The sequence below is a fragment of the Ciona robusta genome, chromosome 11 (genome assembly GCF_009617815.1).
Source record: "Ciona robusta chromosome 11, ASM961781v2".
Lineage (NCBI taxonomy): Eukaryota > Metazoa > Chordata > Ascidiacea > Phlebobranchia > Cionidae > Ciona > Ciona robusta.
In genome coordinates this window covers 8,471,860-8,492,688 of record NC_143245.1, presented here as the reverse complement: position 1 = coordinate 8,492,688, position 20,829 = coordinate 8,471,860, and the positions used below count along the sequence as shown (strand labels likewise).

The window sequence follows — 20,829 nt, the reverse complement described above, 5'->3', positions numbered from 1 at the left end:
AAAATACGATCTCCTGTTTTGACTCTCTGTCGCTACTAGCGAGAATTCAAAGAAACACTGAAGCAAAAATTAATTAAAATATTTCGAAAATTGTTTTGCATAAAAGTTTGGAATAGTTTTAGCGATTGAATGTTTTTGTATAAACAACTTAAAATGTTTTAAGCTATGTAGCTAGTGTTCCATTATTATAATAACGTATTTAAAATGTAATATTGCATTATATTGTATTACTTTGCGTGATAACTTATTTTTTGACAATTGGTATTAAAAAGACAAAAATAATCATTCTGCCAATAAATTGCATATTAAAATTATCGGGGACGATTAATATTTATTTGTTAAACACTCTACCGCCCTCTAGAAATCAAGGAACCTGGTATTAGAATAGATGAGCGGAAGGTCGCTGTAGGGCTTGGTTCGTTTCGTTGTAGAAATTTGTTTATACGTGGTTCTATAACACCTGGTGGGCAAATTATCTTTATTTTGTGAAGGGTTATCTCACATTCAGCCTTAGGTAAGTCTATGTTTTGCTTAGTTACCACAATTTTGACTGTAAATATATTGTTTATATCGTACGAGCGCAAAACCGAATTGGTTTTCACTTCTCTTGAATTAACAACCGAAACCAGGATATAACGAATAACCACACATTGTGTTGCAGGTAGCTAGTGTTGGAATTTGTTTGACGATGGATAATCAAGGAAGGAGAGTGGTAGTGTGCGATAATGGGACTGGGGTAAGGTGGTTTATTATCATAACTTTATGTTCGTTTCTAATGAACATATAGATGTGTATATTTGGAAGAAGTATTATATATAATGTTTACTAATGAACATTGCTATTTTTTAAAACTACATTTTAAAAAGATTTATTCAGCCCTAAAGATTTATTCATAATATAAATAGAATCAATGCCTTTGTAATGAATTACAATAAACATTAAACTCCCACATCTTACTTGCAGTTTGTAAAATGCGGGTTCGCTGGTTCAAACTTCCCTGCCCATATTTTCCCAGCGTTGGTTGGACGTCCAATCCTCAGGTCAACAGCAAAAGATGGAGAAGTCGAAATTAAGGTTCGTGATTTGTTATTATAGAACTGCTCGCTGTTATTATGCAACCAATACAAGTTTAGAATCGAACAGGAACTGTATAGGTTGTCAAAGCTGCTCTTTAGGCCATGCTACACTGCTAGATGTACCAAGATTATACAGTTTTTCACATTTTGTATCATAAAGTTCCAGGACACGCATGCATAACAATGATATGCTGCTATACCTGCAATATTAGCCATTGTGTTTGCTTTATAATTTTTTAAGTTTTCATTCATGCATCATTCAACCATCACAATGGCCATTATTGTGTCATCACGACTTGTTTGTTCCAGGACCTGATGGTCGGTGACGAAGCGAGTCAACTACGATCGCAACTCGAGGTGAATTACCCGATCGAGAACGGGATTGTACGGAACTGGGAGGACATGGAGCATTTGTGGGATTATACGTTTGGACCAGAGAAGCTCAACATTGATCCGAGGTACGTTTGGTGTTGGCTATAGTTTGTTGTTTTATGTTGACAGAGGATAGCATAGATTTAGCTTTAGGGAGACCTGAGGCAAGTTTTGCATGTAAACAAACATAGTTTACCCTGCTGTTAGGTGTCTATACAAACAAGCAGAGCCAAAGTATATTGCATTCACCACATTAATCAATGAGCACGCATATTAGGTTTCTGCATTCCATTGCAGACGTTCACTAATGGAAATACAAAATCTAAAATGTACATTATAAAACATTGATGTAAATATCATACAACCAATATTAGCCGTGATGATTATAATTATTCTTGTTGCCACAGTAACTCTAAAGTTCTTCTAACCGAACCCCCAATGAACCCCGCCAAGAACAGAGAGAAAATTATCCAGGTAAGAACAAAACTTTTTCCTTCACAAATATAAAGATTTGTGATTGAGCAGTAACTTTACTTATACTTTGCAGAGAATGTTTGAGAAATATGGCTTCGACAGTTGTTACATCGCTGTGCAAGCCGTGCTAACTTTGTATGCACAAGGTGGGTATGTATAATGATATACCTTCAATGTAAATCATTTGTTTGGAGTTTATGGCAGTGTAAGACAGGGGACCTGCGATTTAAATGAAAGTTGCCCATTACCCAATCTAGATAATGTGTTTTATTTAAACTTAACGTGATGTTACCCATATTATTTTCCCCTTACCTCCCCAACCCCCACACACAGGTTTACTCACTGGCATAGTAGTCGACATTGGTGATGGCGTGTCCCATATTTGTCCGGTGTACGAGGGGTTTGCGCTTCCCCATCTAACAAGGAGGTTGGATGTTGCTGGGAGGGATATCACTCGATATCTTATTAAGGTAAATAGGGGATTATTTTGTAATGGTGAGGTATTGCACAGGGAACCTGCGAATGCACAAGAGGTAGTCCATTACCTTACGGAGATTAATGCAAAATAATATATTTATATACTTTGTTGATGGTATAATTAGGAAAATGAAACGAGTTATTTTATTTGTTAATTAAGATAAAGACATTATATATTGCTTTAACGCAACCTGTTTTAAGTGTTGCCTAATATGTTTTATCCTGGGTGTTGCGATAATGGGCCCGGGGTATCACACTGTAGGACCTCACCCATGCAGAATTGAATGTGTTGTCCTAACTAATAGTTGCATACAGACCACTAACCCTTCCCCCCCCCACAGTTAATGCTTCTCCGAGGTTACGTCTTCAACCAATCCGCCGACTTTGAAACCGTTCGAATGATGAAAGAAAAACTTTGTTATATCGCGTAAGTTTGACGAGTTTCTTAGAATTATCATGATTTATTAGACTTAAGTTTGGTTTAAATTAATCTGCCACCCACCATATCAACCATGTTCATATTTTGCCTACAATTTTGTTGTGATATTTAAACGAGATGTTGGTCATTTTCAGATACGATACGGAACAAGAACAAAAATTGTCGCAAGAAACAACTTACCTCGTAGAAACTTATAAGGTTTCTATGTTTATCATTTTAATCTTTTCTAAAATACAATCTTTTTTAAAATGTAAAGCCACAAAATAAAGAATTGTTACAATATTTTGTTTCAATTTAACAGTTTTTTTTTTAATTTTTTGACCTAATGTTCACCTGTTTTACGACCTAATTTACCCCCTTCACCCATGTCCACACATTACATACACCTTACATACCCACAGCTCCCGGATGGTCGAGTGGTGAAGGTAGCCGGGGAAAGGTTCGAGGCCCCCGAAGCTTTGTTCCAACCTCATCTCATTAACATTGAGTCATGTGGGATCGCTGAGTTGTTGTTCGGGACGATTCAAGCTGCTGATATTGATACCAGGTTGGTTGGGATTTATATGGGTGAGGTCCTTGCTAGAGGAGATTTAGGCCATTACCCCAACACTTGCGTGACAGCCCTCGACAGTCGTTATAACATGGTGTTCTGTTTCATACACCTTGTGCCTCCTTACAAGTTACCACGTATGTAACTTTGTGAGTGACATATACCTTTCTACATAAAAAAAGCAGTATGTTGCAAGCAGACATTTATACTTTGTTGTATAACTATGACCTATTCAATATGTCCATATGCAACCCCATGCGACCCACAGGAGTGAATTCTACAAACACATCGTGTTATCCGGTGGTAGCACGATGTTCCCGGGTCTACCATCTCGAATGGAACGCGAGATAAAACAACTTTATCTGGAGAAGGTCCTTAAAGGGGACCATACCAAGTTCTCTGTAAGTTTATGGACAGTTTCAATCATTTCATGAAATAATTGATATTTTTTTATATAAGTTTCAATGTTAAAAAAGAAATTGTTTTAATTCAAACCATTAATCAAAACTTTAATTTTAAATTGATTTCTCAACGAATTTACTTTTTGTTTTCATACAAAATATTTGATTTAAATTCATAAATCTCATTACAATAATCTGGCATGCCAACTTCGCATGTATTATGTTTATCACGATGTATCTTAACATGAATATATTATATCAATGTAACAAACTAATTATGCATGATGTTAATTTCTTTTCCTTTCCGCACGAATCTTATGGAACCACAGAACATGGTGAGTCTCGTTTGATTATGTTGGGTGTGTAATCCATTGGCGGTAAAACATTGAAACTCAGTAATTGTGTAATATTTTTCTAAGGGCCAAAATAAAGTTACAAAAAAGCTACAACTAATCACCCTAAAGTTACATACGTGGTATTTTGTAAGCGGGCACAAGGTGTATGGAACAGAACACCAGTGTTATAACGACAGTCATTGCCCCACCATGTGAGGATAAATAAGTTAAATTAATTCATCACAACATGTTATAATTTTGCATTAAGATGAATGATTGTTTACGAAACCTTGTAAATTATTCTAAATTAACAATATAGCATCTAGCATGATCATGCATGTTTTGTATTAATCAACTTATGTAATAACAACTAACATATAATTTATGTTCCGAATTAATGATTGAAATTTGTTGATGCAATACCACGGCTTAACTATAACAACTATGTATATATTTTTTTTGTGGAAGTTTACTAGTAAAGTGTTTAAAATATGCAAAAAATTATTTCCTGTTAATTTAAATCCAATAATTTTTATATTACAATAGTAACACCCAATCAGTGCCCATTTACACAACTTGCGTGCCGTTTTAACACAACTTACTTACGTGCCCGTTAATAGAAATTCAAGATCCGTATAGAAGACCCTCCTCGTAGAAAGCACATGGTGTTCCTAGGTGGCGCTGTGTTGGCCGATATCATGAAAGATAAAGACACCTTCTGGTTGACGAAGCAAGAATACGAAGAGAAAGGTCTCCGTGTGTTGGAGAAGTTGGGGGTGAAAGTTGGTTAACTTACCAACTGTGTATATCAACATAGAAACATCATAATAGTTGATATATATGCAGTATTTATATTGGGGACCAATCAATGATTTTAAAACTATGACGTCAATTCTGATCGTGACGTAAATTGTGATGCAATTGTTTGTAAATATTCAATCTATATATACTCTAGTGACGTCATCTATCTTGTGACGTCATGTATCCACAGTAATCGCCTTAATATGACGTCATTATACCGGCTGCTTTTAATCATGGTTCGTTCCGATCTGTTACGTCACAATGCCCCGTGACAATGTATATTATTACGTATAGAATTGCACTCGAATATTTGTGTAAGACAAACCAAGAAACGACAATAACATATTCCAGAATGGTGTCTTTGTTTTGTTATAGTGACGCCACAGTCGCTGTCTAGTAGGGTCAGTTATATATCCGCTATTAAGAAATATTCAGGTTTTAAACCAAACTGCAAAAATATACAAATATATTGATTGTATTCGATTGTCACAAAATATACGAGTTATATTTAACCACTCAATAGATTACAAAGTAACTTTCCGAAACACGCATAACTGTATTTAGCAAAGGGTTTCATCAAAGCGGGATTATATAATGGATAAGCGACCCATCGTCGATATGAGAGCGAAGATAAGGTTCGCTAGGTGGAGCTAGATAGCCAGGCTTATTCGAGTTTCGTGAATTCCGACTTTACCATTGTGACGTGTCACCTTTGTTAAACGACGTCACAATCGCTGTTGTAGTGAAACAATGGCGTACACTTTTTATAGAATTCCTTGCGATACAAATCGGAAATAAATTGTTCTAGTATTACTCTCTTAATAGCGCTAACCGCGTTTTACGTGTGGCGCATGACTATGTATTATGACGTAATAAAACGCCGGTTTCGAATTACTTGTTATTACAGCATAATGCCACGTAAGGTTAACTGATATTAAATTACAATTAGTTTGAACAGCTTTCGTGTGAAATGCTCAAATAAACTCATGATGAACCAATTTAGTAGGGTGATGCTTTTCCGTTGGGTTGGTCACTTATATCAACGTGGGTGGGAACTTCGTTCTCACTATTAGCATAGTGTACGTATATATGAGGGTATGTATTCGGGGAATTAATTTTCGACACGAACACGCGACTTTTTCCCAAAAAATATACAGTGGATATCTGTAAGGAACATTTTGAAACCAAAATTTTCACTGGACACCGACTAAAGGAATAGGTTTAGTCAACGTCAGCGGCCATACGACTGTTTTATACCAAATAGCCCAGTGTATAGGGCGTATATATAGCCCACAAACTATCAGTAACACTTGTTATAACGAGCGCATTTAGACAGACACAAATTATTTGATATTGTTTTACAAAACACAATCAAAACATCTTGAAATAAACGTTTTGTGACCCTTTTCATTGCTCCTGAGTTACAGGTAACAAAATACGTTACGGTTGGCTCGAACTACAAACCTTGTACAATTGGATGGCGGTGTTTAAAGCAAGGGTTCCTTCACAAGAAGTCTTGGATGTCCAACTCGTTAGTAATCCACCATGGGCAGTGCATTTCAATGGAAGTATTCAAACTCAACGATCCTCATGGATTCCAACCGAAGCGGAGTTGTAAACATTCGGACATACTTTGTTGACATTGGGACGCAATTGTCACATTTTTTGACACATTTTTTATCCAAGTTAAATTAAACGTCAAAAAATGTTTTATAATAAATGATAAACAAATGTAGAAAACCATAATCACCAAAAACGATATTTTAGTTTTTAAGTCCGATTATTAAAGGTAATACATTTGGCTTCTAGAGCAACAGACATATCTCGTTTCCTATTGGTTGGATTTAAGATTAAATGTGACGTATACCCACGTGATCAGACATCGGGTTAAACCACTTAAAGTTACGTGCTTATGTCGCATTGTTGGTTGGTGACGTAGCAAGTTGATGACGTAATATGACATTGTATAATGCTCCCACGCATAATCTTTAATCTGATTGTTCAGTAAGGAATGATCGATTGTTTCCAAACAAAGGAAGTTCTGGAATTTTTCGTCGCAAAATCAATTATTACGTCACAGTTGCAACTGATATAGTACAGTGAGTTAAAATGAGACATTTTTTCGCTTTTTTTTCGTCATATTTGGAATAACAAAGAATATTCACATCAATTTATAGAATAACAAAACTGCACCATCACGACTCTAAAACAGCGTTGTTAATTGTTCAAACCAGGATTAGGAAATATGGGATGTTATGTGCTAACAGTATCCCATCTTACCCCACAATAATATATTTCGATTGTTACGAAATAATTTCCTTTATCACCATATGAGGGGGTTGGACAAGGGGGATTGTGACGTATAGGTGGATGTTGACAGCCCTTTGTGACGTGTCACTGGAAAGTGTGACGTGAGAATCGGTCGTTCCCATGTGATCGGCGACGATGGATTAATCTCGAAACAGCGACAATGGAATTTCGTTCTAGAATAAAAGTAAATAATCGAAGTTTCGCGAAAATCGCGTTTCTCGATAATAGAAGCGAGGTTTCTTCTAGAATAGAAAACAATGAAAATATTCCAGAGTTTATTTGATCATATTTCCGTTGCAAGCGACCCGTGGCCGCCCCACTAACTCGAAAATTGATCCACGGCCAAAATCTTCGAACGCAGGTGTTGTGACGTAACAATGCGTGTCATTGTTCAACGTCGTTAAAACGCGACTTCGCTACACCATTGTGATGGAATATCAAACCGGAAGTACATCTGACGTCATATCCCGGTGAAAGTTTGAAAATATCATTTTTAAAAATCTTTGATCTTTGAACAATAATGTTTCTATGTTACCTTATTGTCTAACCCCCCAACGATAATTTATTTTTTGTAAGAAAATATTTTAAATACAAAATAACAATTTTAATATTTTTACATTTTGTATTCATTTAAAAAAAATATGAATAAAAAATAATTACAAAATAAATTTGTTTTAGAATTATTTTCATTACAATTGTGTAATTCCAAAAATATGGTATTTTTCCAGATTTAAAAAAATAAGATTTTTTCACAGAATCGGAGCCGATTCCACGATTTCATGAAAAGAAAAAATGCGAAGGAATAAAAAGTGAGCGGGGGTAGAATGGAGTTTGACATCGGGTTATGTCGTCACAGTGGGACTTATTCTCGCCTCAGGAGTTAGCTGTGTGGGTTGAAGGTAGCGAGGGGCGTATTAATTATCGTCTTAATATTTTTTGCTGTTTCAATAAATTTAGAAATTCATTAAATGTTTAAAACATCAAAAAAGTTTAATAATTATGTAATTAAAACTTAATTTAAAATAAAACTCCTTAAGCAATTGAAATTGCCCCGCCTGTGACGTTTCCGCGCTCCATTGTTTGTTAATAATGGAGTATTATTACGACATTGTATTTTATAAATGTAATGTAATTTATCCAGGCGTGGTAATATACGTTAGTTACAAAGTTATTATTATGATAAACATGCAAACCGCCACACAGAACCAGTCGGTTGGGTTTAGTTCGCCGTTACAAAACCCTGGCATGGTTTCCATGATGCCAACATCAGCTGCAAGTAGTAAGTATTTCGTTTATTTTATAAAATATTTTATACTGCATGTATTACTTTTGCTGTCGTTTAATATATAATAGATTGGGGTGGAGGAATATCCTGAGAAACGCCATTGAAATATTCGCATGTTAGTTTGGTCTTAATAAACTATTGTCCAACTAATATTAATTGTAACATTAGAAATATCTATTCTTGTATCACTTTATAGTAGGTTGGGGTAAGATGGCCGATGTTTTCATTCTATTTTATCAAACCATTTGGTAATAAACAAAGAATGTTTACAAAGTTGTTGTTAATTGATAAAAACGCGATAAGAATTATTATATATCATGTGCTAACGGTAACCATCTTACCACGACCTAAACTTTAATTTAATCAAAAATTTCATAGGTGATTCTAAACCCTTACGTTTAGATTTTGTCGAACGATTATTTCTCAATATGTTTTTGACGAAGGTTTTATATTTTGCTCCGGTTATTTAAGCTTTCTTCCTAAGATCAAATATTTTAATTCGAGTTTTAAAATGGATTTAAATAAAAAAAAAGTTTTTAAAATTTATTAATTTAGGCCCAAAATAAAGCCAGTCAAACTGATCGAAGTTATACAATTAAAAGAATTTACGAAAAACATTTATTAGATTTCTTTTAAAAGCTTAAAAACTTTAAATTTAAAACAAACATTTACAGAGTTATTTTAACCCAGCAAGCCTGGGGTATGACGTAGGCAAATATAGTGACGTTTAATGATGATGTATGACGTAAGATCACGTCACAATCGCCTTCCAATAAGTGATTAGTAATCTTAATTCGAGGGGAGTCGGCGTCGCTTATCAAAACTAATGTCCCAACTCATGTAAACCATATAAGTGGATCAGCGGTATCCAGCTATTTCGGCTTTCGCTCAAAAATTCCACAGCAAAAATTTAACTCGCATTTTTGTTGAAGAAAATAAAACGGTTTTAAATTGAATGCTTGCAATGACATCACGTAATTCCGCAGGCATCAATACGCATTTAAAATGTATAAAAAATTTATGTGTTAACTTTTGTTGGTAAAAAATGTAAAAATGATTTTAAAATGAAGAATTTAATTTTAATGCTGCTGAAATGTGTTTTACTTAAGCATAACTTTGTACAAAGTTTGCATCTAAATTGTTATCAAAAAAATAAACACATATTAACCACTATAACATCATGCATTGCGTGTGCCAGTATGTAACTTGTTCATTCACCAAGTTATAACACGCAATAAACAACACATGCTGTACAGCGGTGTATAGAAGTCGCTGCATCGAAAGTTATGAATTATGACGTCATAAAGGCAACTTCGTGTATATGAATGTGACGTCACAATACAATATTGTCCAAACATAAAGATACTGGTTATGACATCATAAACGAGCACGCGACCTGTCCCATTGTTATGTTCGTTTATATTGAGCGGATAATCGCGAATTTACGCGGTGGCCGCGAATCGGTTAAACACACAAACCGTTGGTGTCTTGATCGAATGTGGGGAGATTCTGGATCGAGAATCGCTTCTACCATTGTCCCTGGATCGGTGTCAAATGGGTTAGGAACAATGGCCGGGCTGGCTCGGATATTTGATAAGATTTGGACAAAACACACGCACTTGTATGGGAGGTACAGACACCATACAGCTCCGCCCACAACTTGTTGGGGGTTGTTTGAAACAGTTGTTGAGAAAACTTTAATTTTTAGTTAAAAAAAATTATTTAATGAGATAAAAATAAATATTGTCAGCCGTTGTAATGATATGGTTCCTTAGATAAGTGAGGTTGTATAAAAGTTGATATATAAATTGTTGAATGTTAGTTGTAAGAAATGTTGTCGTGTCTACCACAAAGTTTTGAATCCAAACTTAGTCCAGACGAACTCAAGAAACTTCACGAAAAACAAAAAGAATTTTTAGGTGAAAATAAAATTTGGAATAATTTAAGAAAAATTGCTCGAAACTAAAATTTCACGATTGTATCGATTCTAGGCCGAATAATCGCGAATATCGCGACATTCCGCCACTAAAAGCGCAGTGTCCGCCATTTTGATTTAGAAAAATCCGCGAAAAAATATCTTTTATTTTTTCTTATAGTCACAATTTTTGGTAACTATCACTTAACCGTTTCATTTTAAACCCTTCAAATATAAATCTGTTTAATTTAAATATTTATACGTAACTTTATTGTTCCTGACATAAAGTATATACGCCGCCATTGAAATTCAAAAATTAAACCTTTTTTTGTCAAAAACACAGGTTTTGTTATTAAAAATTCTTTGTTTATTTCCAAACGCAACGATTAATGAGAATGAAAGCACGAGCCCTCTTACACTAACAAACTATATCAAATTAAACTTAATTTTGTTTCAGATCAAACTTTTGGGGAGGTAAACCAACTCGGCGGGGTATTTGTGAACGGACGACCGCTGCCCAACGCTCTAAGACTCCGAATAATCGAGCTTGCTCAACTGGGGATTCGGCCTTGCGACATTAGTCGGCAACTACGGGTCTCACATGGCTGTGTAAGCAAGATACTAGCCCGTTATAATGAGACGGGATCAATCTTACCAGGAGCAATCGGTGGTAGCAAACCAAGAGTCACAACACCTGGTGTTGTGAACGCGATAAAGGATTACAAAGTCAGAGACCCTGGTATATTTGCATGGGAGATCAGGGACCGCCTTCTAAGCGACGCAGTTTGCGATAAATACAATGTCCCGTCAGTAAGTTCTATCAGCCGAATATTAAGGAACAAAATCGGAAACGTCCTTCACCCAAACAATCCTCTCAACCCTAACTACGTTCCCATCAGCAACATCGAGAATTCGACCCCACCACAAAGCACTAACATGAGGCCCACCTACAACAGCCCAATATACAATCATTATATGGTCCCACCAACAGGGAAACCCAACATGCCAAACGCCCCACCAACCATACGAGGTTCCCCAATGCCTTGTCATCCGTTCTATTCTCATTCAGTGACAGAAATACTGAGAGGATCTCGTTTCGATCAACCACAGTTACAAGGTAAGTCTAACATGTGCATTTAACAGTTTTATCCTTACGTGGTGGGGCAACATTAGTTATAACACAGGTGTTTCAAATTTTTCAAATAGTATTTTTTGGCTCATCTGGAAATTGGTTATGTTTTATGTGCCAGATAAGCCAAACTCTTTTATAATATGCCTGCTATCATAAGTAACAAAATCACCATCTGCGAGGCTGACAATTTAGACAACCCATTAGTGACCACTGGGTTGGAGCAATTGCCGTTAAGTGTCTTGCCCAAGGAGGTATACTCCCACAATCCCATAGGCTATCCCTATACGTATGTAGTATTGGGGTCCTATTGTTGTTTGATAAGACTGTTTAAAATCTATCCCAATAGCTGTGGCGATATGCAAGAGACAAGCGTCAACTGAGACCAAAGTTCACCAACAATTATTTAGGTGACATTGCATTTAAAATACAGTGTCATTCAACATTGTGCAAACTTTTACACATCTTTTTAAATACGATAGCTAAGATCAAATTAATTAAACAGGAGGAATTAGCAATAAAACAGCAATCGTTTAAACACGCTACGGATAAAAACTACTTTGGGATAAATCAAAAAGCGTGGCAAGTGAAACCCAACATAACAATTAGGCAACCCCAACCACGAAACCTCGCATTGTTACGTCATTATACAATCTTTGAAAACAATTCAGCAAATCGCGAAGAACAATGATTTACAGTCCGTGACGCGTCATGGCATTGTTTCGTAACAATAGCCGCCATTTTGTATCGCGTCCCCGGATCACCGATACGCATTCGTTCTGCATCGACCATGGCCACTTTAACACCATCACTTTACGCTCGTGTACATTATGCATGTCGCTACACAAGAAGTCAACAGTGACTTGTTTTAAACTCAGCCGTTGAAAGTTGGTAACGCACCTGCCGCTAGCGCAGAGGTTGCGGGTTCAAGGCTCGACGGTGCCACCATTCTGGGCGTATGTGTTTTAGTGCAAGACACTTAACGGCTCCAACCCTGTGGTCACTAATGGGTTATCTAAATTATCAGCCATACAGAAAAAAGTGTATGAAAGAGAATTAATAAGTTACATTCCTTCGCAGGAACCGCACCCAGCAATTCGATGACGTCAGAATCGATCTCTGTGGCGCCACCTAACGGTAGTTACCACCACCAGTTGCTCCCGGTGTCTGTACCAAGCGTCATCCCTAAACTTGAAGAATGGAATAACATGACGCCGTACGGTGTTCCGCCCCCTACACAAGTTACAACGGTACATTTAAACGGGGGAGAGAAATCGTCACCCGTGTCACGTGATATCACGTCACTGCAACAATCACCCACGTCAGAGGAGGTTTGTGACGTAACAATTTAAAAAATATTTAACATTTATAAAGATTTTTTGGAGGGAGTGGATATTTTATTATTTTTTCTATTTTTTGCATCTTGTGTAAAAATATTCAGCGGTAAATTTAAATTCCAGAATCGATCGTCACATCCGCTTTCCACTCTCTACGTCACACCACCTGCCAACACCCCATACGTCACCTCCGCTCCACAAATGGCGAATAATTCCCACCATTATGTGACACCGGCCTACATTCCATCGTATGGCCATCCAGGTTGGCAGCAACAATCTTTACCGATGAACGGTGTGGACCCCGTCTTAACAGGAAACCCGGCACCCCAGAGGAGTGTACACAGCTTACAAAATGGTGGCGTACAACACGGATACCCTAAACTCGCTGTCTCGGCTCCCCAAACAGGTTGGCAAACATAAATAGTGTTTCTATTAGACGTCCACGCTTGGTTGGCAATGTTTGCGTCATAATTAATCACAAAGTTACCAAACATAAGGTATTATGACAAAACATGGGGACTTGAAATATTCAATTTTACGCTTGAAATAGCAGGGTTTATAAAAACAAACATACAATTACGGACGCAAGGCGTTGTTAAAACCTTACTACATTAGTATAAAGCTCGTTTATCAATGTGACGTACTAGATTGTGTATTGTGTGTAGAGCTTTTTCTGCACTGCCTTAACAAACGATAAAACGTTTTTTTTATAGACTTGTGAATTTACCAGTAATGTATTTATTGAAGCGACTTACCTTATAATAATATGCGTACGGTGGCAGATTCGTAGTTTGGTGATGCCGGTGGTGCTTGTCCTTAAACAGGGCACCTTAACATAAATGCTGCAATTCCACTGGTCACCAATAAGTGTCAAATTAACAAAAGCAATCACACAAAGTTACAAGTCTATTATACACCGTAAACATGAGTTACACAAGGCCGCTTTGTATGTGCACAACACGAAACTCATGTTACAACTCTTGCTGTAACGTACAAGGACAAATACTAAATTTAAAATCCTTTTGCAGGAGACGGAAAAAATTCCGGAAATCAAAAACTCGACCGTCCACCCATCCATTCTAATGGTCAGACGTCATCAACGTGATGTCATATAGATATATTATGACGTCATAATACTTCATGAATAAGGATTGTTTCCATTCGCGAATTGAATCACTGCCGCCATTGCTGCCTTTGGTTTATTATGCAACTCAGTGAAGCCAATATTGTATCTATTCACTAACTAGTAGATAAACAACTAACATTATACCGCCATCTTATTTGTAGTTTTCACTTTTCTGAAACTTTTTTTCAAAACCAAATTTGATTCGACACAAAATTTGAAATTTAAACAGTTTTTTTTGCACCGAAGCCATATTATTTGTAATAATAAACAAAAATGTTACGAATTTGGTGTTTATTTAGAAATGACACATATAGTGCAGCAGATTAAATAAATTAATTTAGAAAATAGAGAAAATACTTATATTACGAATAAAGTTTAAAATCATTCTATTAAAAGGTAAAATGATTAAATTACAATCGATAAATTTTACTAAATTTTTATAATTGGCAGCATTGCATTACTCAGTTTAAAAACATTACAGCATTGCAAAGTGTATGGGTGAATAAAATGTTTGAATTATTCAACTAAGTGCAATTAAACTTTTTGCTGAGGGTTTACGGATATTTCTTCGCAAGAAATTCGGACAAACTTTCATAAACGAACATCATAATGGCCCCACCTAAAAATATACAAAGTAATTTCAAGTTACAGTGAGGCAACCAAGGTTACTTACTTGGTCCCAATCGAAGAAACTTTGGAACGAGCCCTTTGTACAACGCCAAAAACCTGAAAATATTTTACAAATTATGTGACGATTGACATATATCATTGACAAGTGGTTACGTTAAACTTAATGTTCATTTAGTTGGGACGCCAACATGAGTTGATGAGGCTCATATTGTTCAAATATGAAGAAACAAATAAAATTTAAAAAGTAAACAAGTTAAAAACTCCAAAGCTAAATTTTGGAAAAAAATTACAACCATACCAAAGACAACTAGTATTTCGCTATTATTACTGAATTGCAGAATTAAATGTAAAATACTTTACACCTGTAACTAAACGCAGAGAAAAGAATACCACACCCCTAATTTTAACAAGAAACCTCAAACTCACCCCTCTTCTTTATAAATCATCACGATGGTAGAATGGGCTCCGTAATATTTAATCTGACCCGGTATCGGCTGTGGGCCTTGGATTCGACTTTTAGCGACGTCATACGGGATGTTTATTACAGAAGCAAGCGTACCAGCAGTTAAACCAAGGCATAATTTATAAACAACTTGTTGGGTCTGGGACTAAAATGTAAAAGAAGCATTTAACAACATAAAAAACTATAAGAAAATATTGTGGATAGAACATGTGGGTTATAAGGACTGTGGTACTAAAATGTAAAAAAAAATTAGAATCCTGAAAAATACTGAATACTAAAAGATATGGATAATAAAATTATTTGCATAAAGATATAAATGATTATAAATTATATAGAGAATAAATTTGAACCCACAAACAGTGATTGTAGCGTGAACGGTTTATACCAGCGGATGATTATCCAAACAATTTCAACTTTGACTTAAAACTTAATGGTTGACGAGCAATTCATTGTAAATCGTTGTTGCAGTTTGCCCATTGACGGCGTTACTACAATGTGATGCAGTGGAGGGTATAGCGGCAAATGCTTCTCAATCAAACGTTTACTGCACGTCAAGTATTTCACGCTCATGCCTCCCTCTATCACCCAAGCTAATATATGGTATTACATTGGAAGAGTAACGCAAGGGATTTGAAAGTGAAATTATTATTCAGGAATTATTATTTTAAACAATGTTTTATTGATTTTCGATCAGCGTGACAGGAGAGTGGAACAAAAGGTTTATTAAAACCCCACAGGCGCAGTCATTAGTTGGAATTGTTTTATTTCTCGAGGAATATTCAAGGAAATAGCACGAGAGTCGGCCATTTCTTTGTGTAGAAAGAAGAAAGGCAGTAGAACCACATTGCGTGACAAGGACGGTCTCACAGAAGCCGTCGCAAACCCAAAACAATAACAAGAAAATTACGTGGGCCAAAAAATAAGAGTTGACTTAATCATGGCAAGCAGACGTCACATGGTTTGAAATAAAAGGGCTTGGTATTCTACATTTGATCAGAGGTTACTACGGGTCATTTGAATTCGGAAGCCACTCATGGTAGTGCGTGAATGTTTATCTTATCACTTGTGCATATAATACGCATTCACAATATATTATAAGTTATCATATAAACATATTAAGGGGTTTATAAAACTATTAATGGCAAATGGCTTGGCATATAATAATATACATTGGTTACTTATATAGAAGTGTCTATGTGCACACTTCATAGTAACCTGTTTTAATTAAATATTTGCAATCCATTGTTTAACAGCCACACTATTCGTTTTGCCATAAATTCTTATCTCTTCATTGTTTTAATTAATTTTATCTTTGTTAAAGAAATAATAACATTATAAAAAACTAATATTCAACCCAATACTTCATAACAACTGCGTATTTTACCTCAGATTTTGGAATATATTCTTTGAATGAGTGAAAGACACCAAAGTAGACCATGTTCCATACCCCGTGCCTACCAAGTGTTGCGGTCAAGCCCCGATTAATCCCCTTCATACCAAAGCCTTCGTTCCTTATGATTTGTCGAGCTTTCGAAAATGTTGATTCTTGCTGAGAATAAAAAAGTTTAATAAAAAATCAATCGCCCGCCAACCCCCCCCCCCCTACGGTAAGCAAACAAAGTTGGGGCAAAAATTTGGCCGAAAACATCTTAGCGGTGAAATGTAAAAATAACTGAGCAGAGAGAGAGAGAATGGAAAATTGTTTCCTCTTAAAATTGAAGTGAAGTGGGGTTCCAGTCACTGCCAGTGTAGCGTGTCGGGAACTTATCAGCCTGATCGTATTTTCTACTCTCGTGTGTCATTAGCGTCTTCTACTTTATTGACTTTCTTCCCCCCCCAAACCCACGTCGTACCCCACGAGCTGCTTGACTCACCCACATTGCGTGACAACCAACCTTCAGCGTTTCTATTATACCCCGACCCAAGTAACTTCATGTTTGATCAGCCCGCATGGTAAGATTGCCCCAACTACCCCCATCTTTCTTTGTGTTGTCACAGATACAATAGCCAAAGATATTTAAGTTATGCATAATTCACCCATCACCATGAAACTTAATTTAAGTGACCGATTAAATGAACAAAACCACGACAAGACCACCCACCTACCTACCTACGGTTAACAAAACCAACGTTTAATCTTTTAACAAAACAAAGCTCAGATTAAACCTTTAACAAACACACTCGTTCAAAACAACAAGATTACAAAACTTGGCTTTACATTCACCACATTATTATACAAACCACCATAAACTTACATCTTTTAGTTTCACATCTTTTTCAGATTGAAGCAAAATTTTGATTCTTTCGAACGGGTTACAAACCAAACCTTCAGTTAATCCTGAACATAAGCCAGCAAGCGAATACACCTGGAATGAAATAATTTTAAATATATATATATATATAATATATATAATTAAAATATAATCATATAAAAAATTATTCAATTTTGCAATATTTTTTACATTGTCATTATTTTTAATATTAATTTTGAATCGATAAAATTTTAATAGGTTTTTGCAAAACCCTCAAAGTAAATTTGCAATTTGGTTTTAAATGCCTTTTTCTATTTTAGTGCCGTTTATTTGACAGGAAACCACTGAAATTATTCCCGAGTTGAGAAGAGGCTTGTGGCATAATGGGGTCAAAGGGGACACGGATTTAGTTCTTGTTAAATTACTCATAAGTTTAAGTGAGAAAACACTTGTTGTTTGACATTGGGGTAATATGGGACATCCGGTGTATAATGGGGGTAATATGGGACATCCGGTGTATAATGGGGGTAATATGGGACATCCGGTGTATAATGGGGGTAATATGGGACATCCGGTGTATAATGGGGGTAATATGGGACATCCGGTGTATAATGGGGGTAATATGGGACTTCCGGTGTATAATGGGGGTAATATGGGACTTCCGGTGTATAATGGTCAAAACATGGGTGGGTATGAATAAATAATGTTATACGCCATATATTTGCTGCCACCTACCACACATAAAATATTTTGGTCAAGTTAGTTAAAATTAACGTTAAGATAAAGTTAAATTACAATCAATTTATATAAATAACTCACCAGGGGTGTTTTATCCCCTCCTCCACTAAATAAATGTTGGTATCGCTCAAAACAGAAAAACTGGAATGAAATAAACAGTAAAATATTTGTTCAACTATTATAACGTCATAATATCATATACGCCCCACCTTCACGGCTCGCTTTGGTGTTTCAGCTAATATTGGTGGCAAGATCCCTTTGTAGAAAGATAAGAACCTGGGATGTGGGGGTTGGGGTTTAGTATTTAAACAACTGGATATTAATGACTACTACCTCACCCCTCTGTTCTATACATTGTTCCAAAACAATGAGCAACGGACCGATACTGCACGCTGCTTCCACTGCCTTGTAATTGAAATCTGTGATGAAATAATGGAATAATAAGCTTGACAGTGAGTATGAGATGACATATCGTAGCATCATCATAATATATAAAAATTGTCTCTTCGATATTTGCAGTGGGAATTAAGGGACAAGCAGCAAACGGATATTCTTATTCTTGAAGTTAAAATACATTTACAATTAAATGGGTAAAAAATATAACAAATCATTGCGAGTTCAATAGAAGTTTTATTATTAGAGCATAATGTGATATAATATACAATGCTTGGTAGTTATAGTTAGCATAGTAGGGTGACATGGATAATAATGTATCATGTAGGCCCTAATTGAATTGTTTCAACATATTGCGATACAATATGGAAATGCTTGACAGTGAGGTACCCACTACACATGTATCATAATGCATCACCTTGTTTTAACGACGTCGAGCGGGTGCATGAGGCAGATTTCAACGAGCCCTGTAACAAGATTAAACACATTTGACGGACGAGTAACAGGTTATGCCAATTAAGCATAACCGACCCCCATGTTATAAAACTACCAGCTTAGTTTGGGGTTATGGGTGGTGGAAACCAATGATCCGTGGGAAACTTAATTTTTTGAAGTCCCATCCGTGGGTGAAGTTCGCTAAATCGGGTTTAATAACGATAGAAATAATATATATTTCAGAATATTTTATCCTACCAAATTAATATTTTTATTTTTCAGATATTTTCAATTTTCATGGTATTATAATATTTTTTAATTTTCTTAGAAAGTGACTCATGACTGCCACCATGTGAGAGCATAAACATTCTTCAGTGGCCACTTGGAGTGGTAAAGAGTTTTATTTAAAAACACAGCCCTTTTTGTCTTGTTTTTACACAAATTTTATATCACAACAAAAATTCTATTTGTATTGTTGATAATTATTGCATTAAACAAACTCTGCTTTGAAAGTTATTAAACAGATTTGATATCACCCCATTCAAACATCAAGAAAAGTTATTAGAGGGTACGAGGTGTATGAAACAGAACACCTGTGTTATAACCGCTGTCATTGCCCGACCATGCGAGGATAAATAAGTTACCACATACCTGGTATCTTGTAAGCTGACAAAGGGTGTATGAAACAGAACACCCATGTCATAACGACTGTTGTTGCCCCCCTATGCAGGGATAAATAAGTTACATACGTGGTAACTCGTAAGCGAGCATGAGGTGTATAAAACAGAACACCCGTGTTATACTAAAGCAAGTTACATTCATATACAGTACATAAACATTACAACCACAATACCATACCTGCTCCACCACCAGCAACAAGTTGTTGGAACATCCTCTTATAAGTTACTTTCCCAACATCAGGTTTCCTCATGCCCTGCGTCGAGGGGTAAGCATCTTTCTTGGACATCTTGCTTTCAACAAACCAGCAACTTGAACGTCTCCACAACCACTCACTCCAAGTAATTTGGCCTGAGGCAAAATAACAAACTAGTTTCACAGGTTTATAAAATTAAATACTAAGTAATAGAAATAATAAAGGTTGCTTTAAAATTTGTAAATAAAAATTTCTTAACTTTTATGCAATAGTTTTTAAACAGTTTATTTAATTTTGTTTGGTAGCAAAATAGAATTACATAAAATATGCATGTATTGTAACTAATTTTAAGCAAATTAAACAAAAATTATGAATATATAACACGAATAACTAATTATATTCCTTGTTAAGAAAAAGTAAAATAAGTTTATTGCTAAATATCCGAGTACTGTCACTGTATGTGCCTATCATGCATTCATGCTATCAATTCTAAACTTATTAAAAAAATCAATTTTGTTTGCATTTTTTTTTGTATTTTAAACTGAAACATAACGTCCATAGCCCTGTGCAAATATAACGTCTATACGAAACCTCAACAGCCAAAAAATGCAGCAAAAACAAGTATTGTCATTCCACGTTAGCTGCAATGTAGGCAATACAGCGGATATCAGCATGACTGTATGCTTCCTTACGGCAGAAAATAACAACATAAATATATACACAGTTTCACCGTTTCATACACAACAGTATGTTAAGTACACAATTATCGTACATACCCCTTGTGTTTATTCATAGACCCCAAAATACCTTGGTACACGTCACGCACGTTTAGGAGTAATATCAAGACAGGGGAATTACCTGTAAGTGGGGGTCGCATACATATAGAAATCGTCGGTAGCGTAAAGGTGGCTGTACACAGTATCTGAAATTCGTCTGTTTTGTCCGGGTTTCGCTGCTGCATGCGGAACTCGGTATTGGGTTTGCATACGACTTCGCAGGCGAATTCGCATGCCGGAT

General features: G+C 35.9%; 3 protein-coding genes across 5 annotated transcripts; 2 read left to right on the top strand and 1 right to left on the bottom strand.

The window, feature by feature from the left end:
* Positions 1–357: 357 nt before the first annotated feature.
* Positions 358–5,283, top strand: LOC149729137 (actin-related protein 2). Of its 2 annotated transcripts, none has more exons than XM_089888690.1 (12): positions 358–514; positions 662–736; positions 964–1,074; positions 1,386–1,534; positions 1,856–1,922; positions 1,996–2,068; positions 2,256–2,392; positions 2,741–2,826; positions 2,973–3,036; positions 3,240–3,385; positions 3,657–3,789; positions 4,119–4,154. In XM_089888690.1, the coding sequence occupies exons 2-12, from the start codon at positions 689–691 to the stop codon at positions 4,137–4,139; spliced, it is 1,035 nt and encodes a 344-aa protein (XP_089744816.1). In that variant the 5' UTR covers positions 358–514; positions 662–688; the 3' UTR covers positions 4,140–4,154. The 2 variants fall into 2 exon arrangements, with proteins under 2 accessions (XP_089744816.1, XP_089744815.1); XM_089888689.1 differs by lacking the exon at positions 4,119–4,154 and adding an exon at positions 4,745–5,283 and having other exon boundaries at positions 359–514.
* Positions 5,284–8,350: 3,067 nt separating this feature from the next.
* Positions 8,351–14,310, top strand: LOC149729136 (paired box protein Pax-9-like). Of its 2 annotated transcripts, none has more exons than XM_089888683.1 (5): positions 8,351–8,514; positions 10,893–11,552; positions 12,645–12,895; positions 13,025–13,307; positions 13,930–14,310. In XM_089888683.1, exons 1-5 carry the CDS (start codon positions 8,412–8,414, stop codon positions 14,004–14,006), a joined length of 1,374 nt encoding a protein of 457 aa, XP_089744809.1. In that variant the 5' UTR covers positions 8,351–8,411; the 3' UTR covers positions 14,007–14,310. The 2 variants fall into 2 exon arrangements, with proteins under 2 accessions (XP_089744809.1, XP_089744810.1); XM_089888684.1 differs by lacking the exon at positions 8,351–8,514 and adding an exon at positions 10,169–10,439.
* LOC149729135 (mitochondrial 2-oxodicarboxylate carrier-like) lies at positions 14,304–20,718 on the bottom strand. Its single transcript, XM_089888694.1, has 11 exons — positions 20,589–20,718; positions 19,797–19,967; positions 18,922–18,970; positions 18,449–18,529; positions 18,320–18,386; positions 18,192–18,251; positions 17,376–17,486; positions 16,505–16,669; positions 15,084–15,265; positions 14,701–14,753; positions 14,304–14,646 (listed from the first exon to the last, which is right to left on the bottom strand). The coding sequence occupies exons 2-11, from the start codon at positions 19,903–19,905 to the stop codon at positions 14,582–14,584; spliced, it is 942 nt and encodes a 313-aa protein (XP_089744820.1). The 5' UTR covers positions 19,906–19,967; positions 20,589–20,718; the 3' UTR covers positions 14,304–14,581.
* Between the last annotated feature and the right edge of the window lie 111 nt (positions 20,719–20,829).